General features: G+C 30.0%; 1 protein-coding gene across 1 annotated transcript in view; it reads left to right on the top strand.

Annotated features, from left to right (window-relative positions):
* The first annotated feature begins 547 nt into the window (after positions 1-547).
* The window catches only part of LOC119673518 (dendritic arbor reduction protein 1-like), a 33,636-nt gene continuing 11,813 nt past the window's right edge, over positions 548-22,370 (top strand). The window contains exons 1-4 of the mRNA XM_038084811.1: positions 548-1,088; positions 2,991-3,892; positions 4,444-5,122; positions 12,875-12,934. Of these exons, the coding sequence (XP_037940739.1) occupies positions 572-1,088; positions 2,991-3,892; positions 4,444-5,122; positions 12,875-12,934 (2,158 nt within the window). The 5' untranslated portion in view covers positions 548-571. The remainder of the gene's footprint in view (positions 1,089-2,990; positions 3,893-4,443; positions 5,123-12,874; positions 12,935-22,370) is intronic.

The following is a 22,370-nucleotide window of genomic DNA, read 5'->3' as shown; positions in this document are numbered from 1 at the left end:
TTATTCCGAGCTGCAAAATCTCATTTTCTTTCAAGATACAGAATGGTTCCAGACATACATGTAGCGAAGAGGCTTCTTTTCTTCAAATTTTGTCTTCAATTTTGTTCTCGGGAATCCCAACTGGATCCATACGATCCAGTTATTTTTAAATAGTCTCATTAAACGTAGCTTTCGGTATTTAGTCTCTCGCGGCATATTTGACTGTTGTATTTGTTGTTAACTGTTGTATTTTCTAGTCGCATTGAATGCTAGATGCCGCCCTTCAGTTTTACAATTCCCAATGAATCTGGTAAAGTAATTTATATTTTTCTTGGAAAGTTTTGGTTGAAATACGGGCCTAAGTATTTAAAGTTTTTCATTACAAACCTCAATTCAAATTATTTTATAAAATGCTTAACATATTACTATTTAATCACTAATTTGTTATGAGTCAAATAATATTTTTAATACCTTGCTAATTTAAAAAAAAAATAAATACTTACTTTTAATTTTACCATATACTTTACATTAAGTATTAATTTTTTCTTTTTTCAATTTTTAGTCTCCCGAATTGGACTATCGGCACGAGCTGATGGGTCGTTTACATAAAATTGAACCAGACGTTGAACTTGAAGTATTATCTACGCCACATAATCATCATAATAGTCACCATCTGCATCATCATCACCATCATCATCACCACCATTTGCATCAACAGCATCAGCAACAGCAACACAATCTCCAGCAGCAATTATCCACACATAGCAATCATAATAATGGCAATAGTAATAATAGTCAATTGGAACATTGGCAACATCAACATCAACACCAGCAACAACATCAGCATCAACAACAGCATCATCAGCATCATTTGCAACATCACAATAGCAATCATGAGCATACGCCATTTACACAACCCCCGCCACCGCCACTCAACACCACACAAACACATACAACAGCCAGTGATAATCCCGCCAGTTCACCTAATTCCAATTCAAATTCAGCTTACAGCTGCGCCGCTTACGATGGCACGTCAACAACATTTGATGTTGCCAACGCGGCGTACGCAGCAACAAATGCGGCGGCAAGTGAAAAGGAATATTTATTTGGTAAGTTTAGGTTTTTCATGTTGTATATGATTTGTTGTTGTAGTAGTTATTGTTGTTCTTGTTGTTGTTTTCATCAAAGATGTACTTGCTGTTGACATTTAATACTTTTTTTTTGATTTTTGAATTGTATTTTAAAACTTAGTGTGTTGTTTAGAGTTGATGTGTTTACATGACGACAACAAATTCCTTAAATCAACAACATTTACTTTCGAAAATAATTTATTCAGCTGTGAAATTTAATACCGAAAATCTGAAGAGATTTTGTAGATTTTGTAGATTTAATGCCAGCTTTAAGCCCGCAAGTGTGTTGCTCTTGCGAGACTAATGTTGTTTATTAATTTAACAAATAAAAATTATTATTATTATTATCAATAGTATTATTATTTAGTTTTTTTTCTTCTTTATGCAAACAAACATTAAATTCAATTTATTTGAAGTGAAATTGGGTTTTACTGTTTGAAAAGAGCTTATTTACTTACTTTGTCTAGAGCAACGACTTCGGTATTCAAATTTATAGGTCAAATTCAAAATAATTACATAATTTATAATCGAATGAAGATCGCTGACATATGTACATACATACTACACTATGACATGAGTTATATATGGTATATAGGCTGAAGTATAGGTTTCATTTTAAAAAGACATAGCAATCAGAGTGTGATACATACTAAATAAACCAGATACTAGATATATAGGGTCAGGCTGACTTTTTGTTAAAATTACGAACCTTCGATATAAATTTAGTAAAATTATATATAGCCTATTTATGGGTTTTATATATATAAGAGATATAGTAATATCGCATATTACTTAAGTTATATGACATTTCATGTAGTATGTTATTTAATATTAAATTGTTGTTGTTGTTGTGATTTCTTGAGTTAGTGCTATTGCGCACTTGTGCTGGGGGGGTGTATTCCTGCCCCACACTAGGCTTTAACTATGCAGGAATTCATATCGTTTATTTATCTTTTAATTGCTGGCAGACCGTAGGTCAGCATATCTTCCTGTGGGTCCTAAGGAAACTAAATATCAACTTTTGTGAATAAGGGCTCTGTACCTGATATATTTTTTCACTGAGTCGATCCTTAGATCTCTGTGTATGTCTGTTGTTCTAATATACCATGGAATCTTAAATTGCTTTATGACAGTATTTGAGGCTTCGATGTAGGCAACACATTCGTACAGTAGTGCTGGCCTAATTATTTGAGTTATAGTGACTTTCTATTTTTGAGATTGAAGCGATTATTATTAAACAGCAGTTTAAGCAGATGTAAAATTTTACAGCAGCTATTCCGTTTGCATTTCATATATTTATACCAATTGAACCGTTTGTCAAAGGTGACCCCCAGATGTTTTGTGCTTTCCTCCTACCGTATCTCCGTTACACCGACACTGAATCTTGGAGGATGCTGCCTTCTCTTTCGCGTCATGAATATAGCCTTGATTTTGTCATGGTCAATTTTAATCTTCCATTTCTGGAAGTATAGAATAAACTTGAGCTTAACAAAGAGGGAAAAAATGCATAAAAATATATTTATAAAAAAGTTTTATAAATACTTAACAAGTGCTAGTTAGGCTAAGTTGATGCTAAACCAAATAGAAGATCTTTTGGAATTTTTTGCACTGCACACATTTAGCCATTTATCAACACGTATCGACACATCACTACATTATCGATACAACTTAGAATTTCCTTAATTTAGAATGTAACTTAGCCTAACTCGCACACGTTCTAGATAAACATTAACTGAGGAAATAATTTGACACAACTACATTTCTTAATTTGAATTTCTTTAACTCAGTTCACTCTTATATTAATATTAAAAATAATATTTCAATTGAAATGTCAATTATCAATAATGAAAATGATTGTATTTTTATTTCAAATTTTTTTAGAAACCAAAAACAAAGAGGCTCTCTGCAATCCATACTCTGACATTGATGATCCATACCAGCGTCCGGCATTGTGGGAAGATATTGCCAGCTCAATACAAAATATTGATCCAGAAAATGCTTTAATGTTAGGCTCAAATTCAAGTAATGCGCAGGTTTCGCTAGCAACTAATCCAACTGCCAACACATTATTGCCGCAAGTCAAAATGGAAGCAATCGATGATACTTTGCTCGAAACACTCTCGACACCGTTGCTCAGTCCTATGGAAATTAAAACAGAGAAACCAACATCACTACATCAACAGCATACACATTTGCAGCAGCAACAACATCAACAACAGACACATCATACTTATCAGCATTATCAACTACATCAGCAACATTTATACCAACATCATCCTAGTTTGGTTGGTAGTGGCGCCGGTAATACCGGCAGTGGAGGTGGTGGTGGCAACAGCAGTAATGATGAAACCATAACACTTTTGCAATTACATCAGCAACAGCAGCAGCAACAACAACAGCAGCAGCATATTGCTGGCACACTAAATAGCAATAGTAATAGTCCTATACAATCGATACGTTGCAATAGTGCGGCTAGTAATCATAATGCGGAAAACAACAGTGCCAGCAATAACATTGTCAATGGTGATAATAGCAGTAACATTTCCTATCAACAATATGCATCTCAACAACATTTAAATAGTAGCAATAATTATCTTAATGGCGGTATAGCAAGCACAAGTGCAACATTAACTACATCAACGACATTAACGAACTTAACAGTGACAAATTCAAGCAATAACAACAATAACAACAACAGCAACACCAATCCAAATGCAACAACAAACAATAGTGGCAGCAATAATATTGGCGTCGGCTATGGTTACAGTTGGCATAGTAGTCAGGTAAGTCGTTGGAAAAGAAAAGAGTTGCAGTGAAATACGCCTTTAAGTGGAGTAGAAATGTTGCTCAAGTGGCGTTTTTGTTTTTCTTGCAACATGTTGAGATTATAATTAGAGATAAAAAGAAAAACTATTTTTAAAATGTGTTTAGCATTTTCTTATAAAACTGATAAAATTATTTAAAAAGAAATTACATATTTAAAAAAAATATTAAATAAACTTGTACTACTTAAATAAAGTTTTATCAAATATTGCTAAGACATTGAAATAAATTAAAACTAAATATAATAAAAAATATCTTGAGATATTGTTTAAAAAGAATCATAACTTCTAGGAAAATATTTAACAGAATAATATTGATTTTTGTTTAAATACTATAACTTAAATACATGCTGCTAAAATATTATTAACAAAAGTAAAACAATGTTTCTTAACCATATTGCTTATATCAATTGATATAAAAATAATTTATAAAATTAAAAAATTAATACTGAACTATATAATTTAATACTAAACTAATAACTTAATGTAATTACTTTTATAATTTTTTGCAGTCATTTCATCCTAAATACCAAATACCACCGCCATTACAAAACTCAAGCCAACAACAACAACAAAATCCACAATTATGCCCACCTGCAGCACCGTCAATGTCAACAAGACATATGTTCGTACCGCCACTAACGCCGCCTAGCTCAGATCCCGGAAGTCCGGGTAGTTCTATGGTTGCTGCTGCAGCAGCCGCTGCACAAGCAGCTGTTGTTGCAGTTGGCAATCAACAGCAACAGCAACAACATCAACAGCAACAACAACAATCACAAAACCGTCGTACAACTCCGCCACCTCCTTATGCACAACAACAACAACAGCAGCAGCAACAATTGCAACAACAGGGTCATCCACTTTCAACAATTTGTCCCAATATCATAACGTTACACCCCTCAAATGCTGCTGCTATGGTGCATAACTCAGTGCACCATTTAAGTCCGGGGCGTACACTGACCACACTAACCTCGAATGGCGGAACGAGTAGTACATCAGCGATTGGCAGTAGTAATGTAACTAATAACACGGCGAGCAATGTTGGCGCTAGCAGTATTAGAGGCGGTAACGGTGGCGTCACACCAGCGCATTTGGCTAATATAATTGTACCAACGGTTCGCACTGTGCGTTATAATCGACGTAATAATCCGGAGCTGGAAAAGAGGCGAATACATCATTGTGATTTTGTGGGTAAGTTAATTTAAATTAGTTTGGTTCAACATTAAAATTGAAAATTGGTTATTAAAATTTTTAAATATATTTTATAAAATTAAAATTAAGTATACATACAAAATATTTAGATGTTTAATTGAATATTTAATAAGTTAAAAAAATGTGATTAATTGAATATTTTTTAAAGAATTTTTCGATTAAGTATGTTTACTTTAATAATGTATTTAAATAATTTTAAAATATTTGTTTAATGGTGCAGTTACGTGTATATGTTTATATTTTTATATGAGAAAATGTGAAGTTTGGTGCTTAAGTCTTTCGTACGTTCCGCTGGTTTTGAAGCAATATCAATGTATATTATTGATTTTATTGCATCATTAATATTTATATTAAATTGTAAATTTAAATTTGTAAATTATTAAGCAAGAACATTAATATTTTAATAACTTCATAGTCGTGCTTTTATGTTAATATATTTCAGGAAGAACTACATTCTTTCTCCAATTACATATATAGAAATCGTATTTAATATCTAAATATATTGAGTTTATTTTTAATTTACTGTTTAATTTAATTTTTTATATAATTTTTTATATAATATTTGATATATGTATATGTTTGATGTAATATTAAAATTAATATTTATTGAGGTACTATATGTCAAAAAGCCGCTAACCCAACAAAAATCTTTTCTTGAAAAAACCCCTACATTCTTATACGGTTCTTTTAAATATCTGAGGTTGTGTATTTGATTGAGTGGCGGAGCTAGACCAACTCTGCACGTCGACGACATCAGAATTGCGAGGCCCCCTTTATAACCCAGTTGTAAAAGTAAATAAGTTACATTCACTAATACGACAAAGCATGATTAAAAGTTTTATTGCTAATCAAATTAAAATAAACACAAATTAAAATAAATGAATTTTCCTACTTTTAGCTTCACTCAATTTTTTTTTAAATTATATCATAATTTAAGCTGCTATTTTTGCTTCAGTTTATAGAATTTTGGAGATAGTCTCTCTTGGATCATCATACTTTTCTAGTACGTCTTAATCAATTTTAACTTTGCTTCTTTCTTTCCGTCGGAGCTATACTGAACTGTGAACATGAATCTGATTATTATATAAACATTCGGGAAAACTTCGAATATGGTTATTGCCATTATCAAACCAAATTGTTCAAAATATTTATTAAGTGCTTAGAATCCACAGTCGGTAACTTTTTGCGAGACCCCTGCGGGCCCCTGCGGGCGGTCGCCGACATCGGTGACGCCTAGCGACGCCACTGATTTGATTTCAGACTATCAAATATCCCTTAAGTTGATGTCATACATTTTTTGTGTCTCAATACTGCCCAAAATAAATTAATCACTAAAAAATGAGCACCTGCCCGCAGAGAAAAAATGAAATTTAATATAATAAACGAGAGAATATACTGTAATTGCATATAACATATTTAATAATATAGAGAAAATCGAGCACATAATAAATAAATAAAATGGTGAATAAGTACTTGCACAAAATAAGAAAATAAATTAGGGGTAGAGTCTAATTCATATCTAGGCTAAGATGCAGGAACTAATGAAAGAAATAAAGACACAAAGTAGAGAGCAAGAATAAATTATAGGAGGAAGAAGTCTATATAAAATATATACGCATAGCTTATAAAGAATCCTGAACCTATTTTACTATGAATCTAATTATACAAATCGGAAATCGAAAGAAACCATAGTTGTCTCTCCTTTACATGATTTTCAGGGGAAGAGATAAACACAACGAGCTCGTTAGTTTGCTAAAGATTATAAGAAGTATACATCTCTATCAGTGAGAGACAAGATATAAGTTAATACAGCAAATACTATAATCGTTCCAAAGTTTTAGTTGAAAGTCACCGAATGTTTAGAAGACCAGGAAGAAATTGTAATAAAAGTAATTATCGATACTTTGATAACAAAAGAAGAACTAATAAGTAAGAACGTTACAAATATGAAAAAACATTATAAATAGTATGGTAAGTTGTCTCCTTTTTATTTGTTAAAAAAGTTTAACAATAACGTCGTCTTACTACACGTAATAGTTTTAATTAACTCAAAAGATTGAACATACTATATTCCATATGTTGCCTTAGACAAAATCCGAATATATTTCTGTTACAATTTTTTTCGATGTTCTGAAATGTATTTGGTGACTCTAAAACTAGGAAATATTGAAAATAACAAAACGGGCATTATCAGAATATATACTGTATTTTTATATATACTCAAGTGCACAAGGAGTCTTCTACCCAGAGTAAGAGTTAGTTAGATTTTTACAATTACTTCTCGATGGTAGCACTACGTTTTTATACAAGAATAATAGGATATTGGGAATCTAATAACTAATTTATTCATTAATTTTATTTTGTTACAAATTGTTTCTAATAATATTAACTACATAATATATTATGGCCTTGATTATAGTTATTGTTTTTATGATAGGAATTTTTAAATTTATTATTTATCATCTAAAACTAGATTTGTTAAAATGCGAAATACTTAATAAACATTAAGACTTTATAACAGTTTACTGTATTTTTAACATTAAAAAATATTTTAATTTAAAAAAAGCTAATACTTATAAATATTCATAAAAGATTTTTAGATAAAAAAGTCTGTAACGAGGCCCAAATGAGTTATTAATCTTATTTTTATGCTTCCATAACAGGTACAATGTCACCTTTGTCTATGCGCTTGGTCTCTGTTAATTGTCAATTAATTGTTTATAAACATGGTGAAGTACAAATATGGTAGCTTTTATTAAAACAATTTTTTTGAAAGAAAATAAAAAATTAATTGTTATAAAACAAGTTGATCTGCAGAAATTTGTAAGTGACTTAAATGTCACATTTTAACTGCTAATTATTTTCGGTATTTCACAGTACGTGTAAATTTATTTCAGCCAATAATTAATAACCACTGAAATACTATTAAAAAAATTACATATGAAAAATGTACCGCTCGCCATATACGGATTCTGATCCAAATCTGAGCTTGAAGTGACTCGAAGTGCTGCAATTGACGAAGTGCAAACTTCATAAATTTTTACTGTTTTTTTTTTGTAATTTTTTATGCGCCAACTTCATTAAAATTCTAAACACACAAAAATTAGAAAATAATTTTCAAACTGTCAAACTGAAATTATGAAACCTGTTCCAATACTTTTGCTTAATAGAATTTAAATACTATTTTTTCTTTTGTTTAAACAAAAAAAAAATATAAGAAAAAAATTAAAAAATTTCTTTCTTTTTAACACAAAAAAAAGTTTACTAAAGAAAAGCCTGGTTAAGCACGTTTCGAAAATTTATATGCAAACCTCATATGTGACAGCGGTCAGTGCGAGTATCTTTAGTTTCTGTTAGAACGAAGGCAGAAGACAGCCAGAAGTCACATGTTAGCTTTTAGCCAAATAAGCAAATTAAATTGCATTTCACTTGAAAATTGAATAATTGAATTTTCCACAATATTAATATGCTGAACAGATTGCCACATTTCATGATATTTGTATATTCATTTTAAAGTGAATCTGAAGTGGACTTTAAACTTTTTGGACAGACTAAAATGATTAAAAATTAAAAAACAAAAAAAATTATCACAAAAATTGTGGATTATATTTAAATAATATAATAAACTAAATAAATCATAATAAGTTATTATTTAATAAGTTAGAACATCAAAAATTTTATTCATTTAAGCTTGAGATAAATGTAAAAAATAAAAATTACAAAAATAGATATATAATATATATGTAAAATATATAAAATATATATAAGAATAGATATATATAATATTAGATATATATATACACCAGTGACGACTGCTTTAAGTTGCGGAGATACTCATTCAAATATCTTTACATCCAGATTTAATAAAATTTAGTACATATAGATATATATATATTATTAAAGATCAAAGTTTCAGTGAAAACATTTAAATAGAATTGTCTATGAAAACTCAATCCATTTTCTTCTCTTAGCTTCTATAGTTATAAAGTGTGCGTATATTCTCGTATAAAATATGAGATATATGAGATATTATATTTATGTGGTCAGAAATATATGAGTAATTATTCTGTACTATTTGAATATGAACTACATGCATATAAATCCAACATGTTGACTTACCGAAGCGGTTAAGTGTGCATTAAAATTTGCAGCTCATATCACCCTACATTTCTATCACACTTCATCTCTCCTCTTTTAGCAGTAGCACCCCAGAATTTCAGCCGCTAGGTGTGCGGAGTAGTTGACCGCACATTAATTCGTTGCAAGTGCTTTCGATTTTGCTTGATCACTGCATAAATATGTATGGTTTGGAATACAAACTGTTTTGTTTTGATGTTGTGAGAAGTATGAGAAAAATTGTATTTATGCCATAACGATATAATATTAAAGTTATATATATAATATATATAAATTAATAATTTGATTTAATATGTTATTTAGTTAATTAATTGTAAAATGTTATATTGTGAATATATTCTTGCCTAATGTAATATAGTTTTTATTAATAAAACATATTATCTATTTTAATGTATTTCATTTAAAAACAACATTGTAGAAGGGTCGTACACCCTTCTAGATAGGGTACGTATCGTCACTGATATACAACATGTATACAGCAACAAAAAGTAATGTTTAACAACTATTTTTTAAATAAACTAACGTAAACCAAACAAGTCAAGTACGGCAATGATTCAGATGTATAAAATGTAGTCCAAAAATTATATATAATTAATAAAAACAATATTTTTTTATTTCTTGCTTAATTAAGTAATGATAAAAGCCCTTGTTAAACTTTGAATTAAAGTTTTTATTTAATGTTAGATTTTCACAGAAACCTTTAAAAACAGAAATTCTTAATGATTATTATTGTCTTTATTTTAATTTAAAACAAATATTATTTTTAAATATTTTACCACTAATCATAGGTATTTATCAATAATTGATTAATTAATTAAAAATAAAATTGTGTTTTGATGAATTAACATTATTATTTGCACCTCTTCTAGTTAAAAAATATCTTTTCTCATATATGACTTTAAATATATTTAATTATCAAAAAAAAAAATAAACTTAAATCTTTTTGTACAGTAAATTTGGTTTGACACCTACAGTTTGTTACCATTTAAGCTCGATTGCATGATTATTGCATGGTTATTGCATGTTGCATGCTGCATATTATGGACTTTTATGTTTAAAAAGGTAAATATGGTTAACATATGAACCTTACGTGATGATTACAAGTGTGTAATGTCAAAAAAATGTTTAAGACTTTTTTGTAATGCCTCATTAAATGCATTTATTTTTTCATTTAATTCAAATTTAGGTTGTAAGGTGACTTCTAATTTTTGATCTTTTAGAAAAAGCGATGAAATCATAAAGTTTTGAAAAGGGTATGATCACAAAGGGCGTATTTCTGAACATATAAGTGATTCTTGCCTCATATGAGGCATTTTACCACAGATAACTTAGATGATTAATCATTAGTAATGGTGTTTGCTTTATGCAGCTAATTAAAGTGGTTTATCTATAATCGCGTTTGTCAGGCAGGAGATTTTACTTTCCTTATTTGCCTTTGTTGTTGCTAGCTTTGGCTAAATTATGTGGGGTAGCTTAATAATTTAAGAGAGTGCTCTGCAATCGTCTTCAATATTCTGAAATTATCGTAGAATTTATTAAAACAGCAGACAATCGGTGGGAAGTTACGAGTTTTCTAACCTTTTGCATGCTTCTGCGCTACTTCTATCGAAATTAAAAAAGAGTATAATATTCACTCTTTAGCTTACATATTATTCTCTCAATAATCACTTAACGTATGTTCTATTTACCAACCGTCATTCATCAAACTCATAGGTTCTAGATCAGGTTGTCTCTATAGCTAGAACATTATTTATAACAATATGTAATTAAAAATATTTTTTATAATAAAGTGCTAATAAAAAAATTATATGATAGAGAAAACAATTTATATATATGTATATATATAAAATTTATACATATTAATATCTACATTAAATAAAATTTTTTAAACGATTAGTAAACTACTGAGGTACATATTTATTCTAACAAGTAGCAAATCAAAAATACATTTATCTAACTTTTTAATAAATGAACCCATCAAATGCCAATCAACACTAACTATCATAATCCACTTCTTCTAACTTACGTATTTCACATTTAAAGTAATTTTTTTTCTCATTTCCAAAGAAAATTGCTATGTCTTCATCAAGTGGCTACTTGTTTCGCACTTTAGAAGTGCCTGTTGTTACCAATTATAGTTGGCAAGATAGATTAGCTGTCATCTATCATCTTGAAAAGTTTTCAACACTTCATACTAAAAGTGTTACGTATAAGTAGTCAGCTACATCAACACCTCTAGGGCTTGAGATTAACTAAATTGCTTTTTGCTACCAGAATTTATTCAAGTTTCTTGCACACTTACAACTTGTTTAAGTTTGACTTAAATTTATTTAAATTATGTCTTGAGAAATTGTTAGTTCTGAGAAATAGCCAATATAAATATTTTGAAATGAATAGGAGTGATTTCTACATATATTTATTTTAATATAGTAAAATAGAGTTAAAATAGAGTAACGCGGAACAACATGAAATACATCATGCCATGCAATGATTAGGACTCTAAGCAACATTTGAGGAAGCAACAAAAATTACTGGTTTTCAAGTTTAAACATCTGAACTTTTATAAGTCACTGATTTCTTAACAGAATATGCTTTGGTTTACTACCGCTTTTCAACGCTGGGATCAAAAGACGTCGATCCTTCCTGATTTTGTGAAACAAAAAGGAAACACGCGCCTATAGTGTTTGTTTTATGTTATGTTATGGTTAAGCAACAAGCCCAACATTTTCCTAAGGATTTATTGAACCGAGTGAGGTCTAGTACAGATCTGTACTTTCCTTAATTCATGATTTCTTGACTGCATATGCATTGACAAATTTTACCTCATAAAGATAGAATGGCCTGCAGATTCTTTATAACAGGGAGTAAAGTATCCACCCCTTATCTGCTCGTGCCAATAATGTGATAGTCAAAAAAAACAAGTATGCTAATACTACGGATCATTAAACCAAATGAGATCTGGGTCTATGAATGCGAACAACTATTTTTAATTTTATCAAGTTACTTTGAGTTTATTCTGAGTGAGCTTAGTAAGGTTTTTCTTCTTATTCTTAGTAGTATTTTCTTATTTTTATAAAATAAGCTTTGTAGGTGCGAAGTGAAATATTATTATTTGGAATAAATAACTAAACTATGTTTTGAAAATTTTACCGTTTTTTCTTAAACATTTTTGAAAAAAAATGCCACACTATTACAGTTTTCTGTATTGGTTGCAGTGCTGTGCTTGGTTGGGTGCCCATAACGCAGTCAATTCCTGATCAAATGAAGTCTATAATAGTATTTTATTAGTATTACTACATATATATCTGTTATACATATACCTATATCTGTGTTTCTGTTACATATATATCTGTTATACTGTTTATATAAACAATTTTCTGTATTGGTTGCAGTGCTGTGCTTGGTTGGGTACCCATAACGTAGTCAATTCTTGTTCAAATGAACTCTATAATAGTATTTTATTAGTATTACTATATATATATCTGTTATACATATATATCTGTGTATCTGTTATACATATATCTGTTATACTGTTTATATATAAAATCAAATTTATAATATAATTAATATTAATAATATACATTTCTGTTACAGGTTGTACAAAAGTTTATACCAAAAGTTCACACCTCAAGGCACATCAAAGAATCCACACAGGTAAGCAACTAAATTCGGAAATTTTAAATAAATTTGTCAAACACTACCAACTTTCTTCATTGAAAAAACGAAATTAAAAATTTAAATAAATTTTTTTTCTCTAGCGAAATTATGCAAATGTTCAAAAGCGCATAAATTACGACTAATAGGCTTAAGCTGAGACACAGACGTGTCAAGATTTATGTTAATTTACAAAATATCTTGTAAGCACATTTGGCGTATTGAGTGAAACTGTTTTCAAGCACGGTCAACATGTAAATCTACTATAAAAAAAAATTATAATTTAAAAGAAATTAGGAAAATGTGTGGGCAGCTCAGTGAAATACCAGAGATATCTGCAACTTGTAGACGAGCTATGCGAACTAAACCTCGTATTACCATTTATTGTGTTGTAAATTTTGAGCTTTGTTTTTTGTTTAATGCTGTCCATGCTTAAGGCGAAAATTGAGTAATCGTAATCTTTTTTGCATGTTTACTAAATGTTGGCTTTGTAAAATGGCTAAAACAGATTTATTTTGTTGCTGCCACACGTCGCTTTAGACAAATTTTTCACTATTGGCAGTTGCCAACATCCGCAAATATTTTGCTAAAATATGCAGCTCAAGTGCTACTGTTTTGCCGTTTTACTTCAGAACTGTAAGCCGAATCAAGTGCGGAGCCACAAAAATAATTGTTAAATTGTGGCATGAATTTATTACCGTTGTTATTGCATACGTGTACTTGCAATTTTAGTGCTGCACTACTGCACTGCACTACTGTACTGCAATACTGCACTACTGTACTGCAATACTGCACTGCTTTACTGCTATACTGCCGCTGTTATTGCTGTCTTAGCTGCTGTTGATCCTTACATGTTGTACATGAAAAGTCGTTAAACGTAACACATTTGGTTCCACTCCGGCCCGGGTTGAAGCTGTCGAATGATTTATGGTCACTCATCACTGAAACTAATTTTAAAGCGGCACTTTAACTGCTACTTGTGTGCGCACACAGCTCAGCAATTTAACACAGTGACCCAGAAATGTTGCCACAGTTGCAGTTGTTGCAGATTGTAGTTCCAGCAGAAGCGTGCATCGGTACAGCAATCAACAATTTAAGTAACATCAACATCAACATCAACACAGCAATACAATGTATCGCATCGGAGCATCTCTGTTACAGAAATTTTATTTAATCTTGGGTAGTGTAACAACCTGTTCTGCTACTTAACCACGGTAGCTAGTAGAAATGTTCTCATTACAGAAACAAAACGAAATGCTTTTACTAGGAGGCATTGCCTTGCACCTCATCGCTGAAGTGGTGCAGCAGCGCCTTCTCTAGTCCGCAATTCGCTAATCGCAATTCGCCATTCGCTGTTCGAGATTCGTTTTCAATTTCATTTCATGTCGTGATTTGAACTTTGTAGTCTCGCGCATATTCATTAAGTTAAATTTATCTTACGAGAAGACTCGTATTTTCGATTATTTTTCTCTATTTTTCTCTATTTTTTTAGTTTTCATTGCATTTTTGTTTCATAAAATATTTATTTTGATTTGATCGCCTTTCTTGATTGCTAAGCATGGAGTTGCATCATCGTAAGAGCCACTTTAGTCACAGCGATTAGTTACTTTAGTTAGTACGAGTACGTACTCGTATTAGACCAACCGTACAAACCAGCGAATCAAATATCAATTTTTGTGGAGGCACATGCGCACTCTTGTTGCTGTTGTTGTTGCTGTTAGTTTTGCTGCTGCAACATATTGAACGCGATCATGATTACCGCCGTCATGTAGCAATTTCTGTGCTGATTTTACTGTGACTCAGATTACACTTGTGTTTGATTGGAAATTTTGCGGCGGGCCAAGGCGGTGGGAGGCGACCGAGACGACTGTAGCTGTTGGCCGATATAAATTTTTTGATTGCTAACCAAATACAATACTAAACCAAAAATATTGTTGTTGTTGTTCGTTTTCGAATTTACTCAAAAAATTAATCGGATATGCCAGTTTGATTTATAAGTTAAACATTCGTTTTGATACTTTGCGCTAAACTCTCCCGTGTTTTTTTCTACACAAATTAATTGCATTTATTGAGATTTCGATTTTGATAAAATTTTATGTGCATCAATGCAAACACGAATATTACAAGTGTAATTAATTGAACAAATCTGCACTAGTTTCCATTTGCGTCCTGGGTATTCGCTACGTTCTTTCAAACACAAAAACTCCAAATCAGCTAAATAATATTTGCTGTGCTCCATAAATTGAATAGATTTTTGTTTAGACATGCCTAGCGGTATGTTGTTTCTTAAATTGATCCCTTGCGATTGTTATCGACATGATTGAGTAATCATTTATAAAGTTCGGAAATCAAATAATATAGTATTGACCATTAGTTTATATATTTAGGTCAGAGCAGTCCATATTTATTTTGTTCAAATATTAGAGTTTTTGCCATCAAAAGGAAAAAAAAATAATATTGCAAACAGTGTACTATAATTAAATCAAAATTCTTGAATTTACACCTATGAGCCCGAAATAAAACAACAGCCTACTGTTTAAGTCTTCTAAAATTAGCAGAACCCGCAAAAGTTGTCCGCTGATGGACAAAATACAAGCAAGTAGTCGCATGATTTCTGTTCAGATAAATCGGTCACGTCTCATTGTACCACTAGAACAACGTCGAGAGTCTTTGGAGAATTGATAAAAAAATCCACCAGGAAGACCATCCTCCAACACGACAATGCGAACTCCCACACAATAGCTCGAACAAAAGAGTTTTTGAGCACTCAAAACGTTGAATTGATGGGTCTCGTTTGAGCATCCAATCATTTCTTTATATTCCTAAATATGAAGAAAAAATGTTTTTTTTACACCCGATAAAGTTGTTGAGACACTCAAATCCCTGATTTGGGAAATACCAACATCAGTGTGGTAAAACTTTTTTGAAAATTGGTTCAATCGAATGCAAAAATATATTGATCATTATGGAGGTACTTCGAAAAATAATAAAACCTGATAAACTGATTAGCCACTGTGTTTTCATTGTTAGGCTCAGGTCTTAAAAGGAGTTAATGAAGATAGTCAAAAGAGTAGCTTGAGTTGATATTTTGCTTGATTTTATTACTAATTCCATATACATATCCACTAATAAAAATAGTCTTTCTTCTATAAACACTGTTGAAGCATTTCATATATGTACTTTTTTACATCATTAATGACGATAATAAAAAGAATAGTCTGGATAATATATATACCCAGACTATATATAAATACATATCTACTGATATAAAGAGATCTTTTATTGAAAACACCATTTCAACATTTCATACATATATTTTCTAAACATTCCATTATACTACTCGTATATAATCGATTAATTAATATCGAAACTTTCTGTAAATTCTATAGGGCGATGTTCATTTTGCTAAAAAAATGGGAAGGTATTGCTGACACCAATAAGTTTTTTATCAAGTAGATCTTTAGGTATCACAATAGAGGTGACATTCATATTTCTTCCAGAGCTTGAAAATAAACTATATTTTCTTTAAACTATATGTCATAATGCACATACGAAATAGGCTCCTAGGAATATATATACTTACGGAAGAAACTATAAAACTCTGTAAACTCTGTAGGTTCTATACTACATTTTATTGACGCAACAGGGCTTATAGACCTACACTAACCCCAGAAGGGGGCACAATAGACCCGACGGTCGCAGTGCTACATCCCCTAACAATAAAAATAATAATAATATGTCAAAATATTATCATATTATATATGATATTTTAATTATATTATAATATTTTGGCTGCAATTCTTGTTTCTTCTACTACAGTAACAACCATGTTATTAGCCTACTTATTATTAGTTGGTTCGCTATTAGTCTGAAAAGCATAAAATTATTGTTTATGTTATTGGTATACTTAATCCTTTATGTGGCTTAGTAATTTCTTATTGGTTCAACTTAAATTTTTTTAATTCAATTCGATGGCTTGAAAATAAATTTGAAAAATTCATCGACACTTCGTTACCTTCACTTGCTGTGCAGAGGTTTTCACCATATCGATTCGCAATTCATGACCATCTGCTCAAATAAATGAAAGTAAAGTAATTCAGCTACAAATAAATAGTGTGCAGATATAAGGCATTGAATGAAACTGCATCCTAAGTGGAGCCAAAGAAAGTTTTATGCAACATATAAATTAAAGTAATGGGCCACGCTTCGGCTTAGGAAATAAAAATGAAAAATATACTTTGATTTAGTTGTTTGCAGTTGAGGCCATTTAGAGAGGTGCACGAGTATCTGCTATTACGAATACGAGTATCTATAACTTTGACTACAGTAATATGTAATATGTTGCAAAGAAGTTGTTTAGCAGTTTGGTGCACTTGCAGCACGCGTGCAGCAAACTTAACTATTTAACTTTAGTTAGATGATTTATCTTTCAGATGTAAATTTGAAGAGCATCATGCTGTGCACGCTGGTTAATTGCTGGATGCATTCGTGTATTATAAGTAAAATATATCTATGACCAACATTTTTATGGTATATTTTAGACTAAATGAAACAGTTTAAATAATAATTTATTATTGATGATTATCTGTAAGTTAAATGGTACCTGTAAGTTTATGGCATGAAGTCAAGAGTTTAATGTTTTAAAGTTATAAGGGTACTAAATAAAATGCTTAAATATTTCTATTTGGGTCATTGTAATCTGGAGACGAAATATGTTACGTTCATATTCAACATCTTATAGATTTTTTAGTCAGGGTAAATTCTGGCTTTCAACACTCTTCGTTTCATTTTTTCTTATTCTTTGTTATTCATATTTCTTCAGTTTCTCAATAACTCTTGAGAACTGTCATCTTCAGTATAGTGTATTAAATATATTCGTTGGCAATCAGAAGCTCTTGTTCCTATTGGTATATAGCGTAAAGCACGATGGGTTTAAAACCTTTGCAATGCCTTTGACTATATTTATCTCGAAAACTAAGCATATTGTCTTACTAGGAAAATTCCGACGTGAGAATAGAAAGGTATATCATTAATACTTTACCTGTTATTATAAGGCAGCGAGAAAATGCTACTGTCATTAGGTGACATAATATCTGCCATGTTATTTTAATGATATATTAAAACTTTATATGATTCCTTTTTTTAAACTCACTGAGCATAACGGATATCTTTTCAGTGATCATGTACCATCCAAAAAAGATTCGCCAGAAATGACTTGACATTTACCAGTGTGGTCGAGTCATCACAATACTATTGCAATCCAATCTAGTAAATAGATATTGTTTTGTTTAAATAGCAATTTGTAAATTGGTTTTTGGTAAACTAAATATTTTTTTGTCAGTTCACGAAGTACGCAAATATTAATTTTTTTTTGTATTCAGCTTTTTGTTTATAGTATAATACATTGATTTAAATTATAGTTGTTTTATATACAGGAATGCTGTTACCATTCCTAAAAAATGTAGAATAGACTAATGAGACAATCAAAAGTAACATCACAATATTGTTGAACATTAATATGACTAAATTATTCGAAAAAGTTAGACTTGGACGTCTGATCACACCGATATTGTGTGATATTGAAAAATAACAACGCAATCATTTAAAATATTGACATAATGAAATTGTTCGACAGAGTAGGACTTAGGAATGATGTCCCTATCACCAGAAAACGTAAAATAGACCGATGAACCAATTCAAAATCGCTGCTATTATATATATCACTGAACATTGACTTAACTAAATCATTTGATAAAGTTCGACTTGAAGATCATGACACTCGCCATGTAATATTGAAAAATAACAGTAAAATCACAGAAGATATTGACTTAACTAAATCATTTGACAGAGTAGAATTAGGGATACTGTCATTAATCCTGCTAACTGGTTAATGAAAAAAAGTTAAAAAATTGCCTCAACTAAATCATTTGACAAATTTAGACCAGGATATACTATCACCATCCCTAAACTGCATGAAATATACCAATGTATCAATTAAAAATAATATAATATCATAAAATGTTTTAGTTTAATCGGGAATTAAAGTGAATATGAACTTACCATAGCACCAACAATGGAATAGGTGCATGAATCAAAGCTTTAAATATCATGTTCTCGACTCGGGCAATATATACGACTTGCAATGGCTTCCCTTTACTTTCGAAAAATAAATCTGCTAATATAAAAATAACTTTATTGTAATATAAAATAAATATCCATAAATGAGCAATTATAATGAATTCATTTAGCAAGTCATATGATTCAAATACTTTGTCGTTATGATAGCATTGAAAAGCGAAGTATCAGCTGAAGTCTAAAAAATAGCTCGATAATCAAAAAGTCTAAAAAAATGTTTCATGTCTTAATAAATAGCTGCGTTTTTATGCCAAAGTGCGCATATATAGGATTTGTGATGTTCTGTACTATAGCACACAAATGAGACGGCATATTGCACACCAAGCAGATATCTTTTATTGCTGGTTACACCCTTTTCGATGTTACCTACGAAGACCAAAGTAATGGTAACGTCAAGTGTTAAAGTTGAATCTTCATATCCTTAAGTATGTTTAGTTTCGTTTGAAATCTGTCTAAGGAGATTTTGTTTGGATTGGTGTATATCTTTCACAGTGCAAATACTAATTTCACTATATTGCCAAACTAAAAAAAAATAATTTTTTTTTAATAACATAATATTTTGTGCAATGACTTGAATAAACTAAAGTAGTTACTTGTCTGTTTTATTTTATTTACTAATTTTATTGATTCTGATTAGAAAATTACTTGATTAAGCAATTTTTATGAATGCATTAGCCAATAAACCCATTAAAAGCATCAATATTACCAATCACAAAACCAAAAAAAAAACAACAAAAAATCACTGTGTTAAGAGTTTACTTGATAAGTCAGCAGCACTTAAGCCCACTCTCATATATTGCAACTAATCAAGTTTATGCATAAATATTTTAATAAAACAGTGATTATTTATAATATTACTCATATGCATATAAACTCATATCTAGTTACCTACTTCGCGCATATCTGCGAATAGTAGTAGCGTAGCGTAGATACATGTGCCAAGGAATTTGTATTTGCCTTACTAACAGACTACTTAGTTCAACTTGAAATTATTAATGTGATAAGTATGCAGTAGATAAAGTGTGTTTTAAGTGAGAATATTTGCATTTGCGTATTTCAATTTTTATCAATTCAATTTTATTTCAGCTTATTTATATGCAATTGGATTGCACTTTTGAGATACAAGTTGCCATAAACTCGGCCTCGTACGTAACAAGTGTCTCACATACTCGAATACATTATACAATGTACCATATACGTATATAAATATTGCCAGCCAGTCTTGTTTTATAAATAATAACAATATTTACTTTATCATTTTTTTTTGTTTTATTTTATTTTTTTTGCAGTAATCTATTATCAGTAAAAATTATTTACTTGCTCTCAAGTGCATATTTTTCGGTAGAAATCTGAAGCAAAAAATTAGCCAAAAAATTTTATGACCCAATATAATAGCGCAGTTATATTGTTAAATAATTTATCTTTGATCTTAGGTGCTTATTATGTTAACACTGATATGAATAAAATAAATTGATTTTTTATTTGTGAATTATTTCATTAAATTATATTATTCTACTGAAATTTTATTAGCATTTTTCCAACCAAGCAGGGTTTCATACACCTCCTTTGTATAAATCGGCCACCACCGAATTTCTACTAAATGTAATAATAATCAAAATTTTATGTGCTTTGTTTTTTAACAATTTTTTTTTTTAAATAATATTTTGAATTTAATTTTAAATTTTGTTGAATTTTTTTAATGTATTTTTGTATAAAAATTGTTACGTTTTGTTATTCGAGATAATTGAAAACATTTTTACTGCAAATTTTTTTTTTTAATTTTTGTTTTACATTTATCTTAAACATGAAAATATAAAATAATATTTGCTAGTTTTGTTGCTATCTTTTATCTGCCAAATTAAGTAATTTTCAAAAATTAACGCTCATACCTTAGAGCCAATCAATAAAATCATATGGAAACATTTGCATAAATTTTACAACTCATAACTGTGCCTTGTACGAATGTTTACAGAAAATTTTATTACCGTAGCTACACACGTTAAATGAGCAAAAAATCGGGTTTCGGTTATTGGACTGCGTATGGCCTTAGATATTTCAAAATACCTAAACAAATTCCCACGTTCAAGAAACTTTGAAAAAAAAACTACTCAGATTATTAGTAGTTTTTTTGTATATTCTGTTTTCTGCTCTGATGATAGATGTGCCGGTATATCCGAGCAATGCAGCTGCAATTATGATGGCATACAAATACCTTGCTTAGTAATCTTTGATAATTAATAATTTTAAATGAGTTGAATTTAAATATACTATTCATAGATGTAAATATGAAAATATATTTTTTTACATTTATTTTAAAAATAATGACTTTTGATATACGATTTAATTGATATCTATCTAATTACTGCAACTGTAATTACTACGCAATGATATATGATAGCTTTTAAACAGTCAGTTAGTAAGTAGAAGAAGATTGTGAGATGAAATCATGAATTTGAATGATAAATAATTATTAAATCATCTTACACACTGTGTAGATAAATAGCAGATTTTTATATATTCGTATATGTTACAATGACATATCACAATTTGTATAGGAAATAAACTGCTAATATATCATTATAATCTTTTTTCTTATAATGCAAAAAATATTTTTGGAATAGTTTGAGATACGGAAAAACTTTGTTAAATTCAAAAGCAAATACTCTACAGTACTTTTGAACCTAAAATCTAGATCGAATAATCTGTAAGTATTCAAAAACGTTCGAATTGCCCGAAAATATTTAATATTTTATTAACCGAAACCTACTTTAGAATTACAAAACCGAAACCATGCACCAAAATAAATGAGAGACACTTGAATCGTCTCTGTGATCACCAGAACGCTTGAACTCATCCGTCTCAAAAAGTTTGACAAATAAACAGCTTTCGACAAATGTGTCTTACTATAATCTTTTAGAATTTGAAATTTTAAAATAGAGCTTACTATAGAATAGGATTACATCGTTAAAGGACTATGCTCTATTTCCAATTATCATATCTGTCAAAATACTTTATCATGTGTAATATATTTTGTTACGAAGATAAATAAATAAAAGGAGCCCAACTAAATTGTGAAATAATAATATTTTCTAGACATATCTCTTATTTTAGGCTATTCTTGTTTTATTATAGAAGAGAAATAACAAATAGTTTCATTTAATTATTTTTTATGTTTCATTGTGTTTTAATCATTATGTGAAAATATGAAGTCAAGTATGGACTTCTGTCTAGTATGAGTATTAGAATGAAATTACTATAAGTAGGTTCCTAATTCCCTATAATTTTTCAGTTTCAATCTTTA

Source organism: Teleopsis dalmanni, chromosome 1 (assembly GCF_002237135.1).
Source record: "Teleopsis dalmanni isolate 2A chromosome 1, ASM223713v2, whole genome shotgun sequence".
Taxonomy (NCBI): Eukaryota; Metazoa; Arthropoda; class Insecta; order Diptera; family Diopsidae; genus Teleopsis; species Teleopsis dalmanni.
This window is presented reverse-complemented; position numbering and strand designations above follow the sequence as displayed.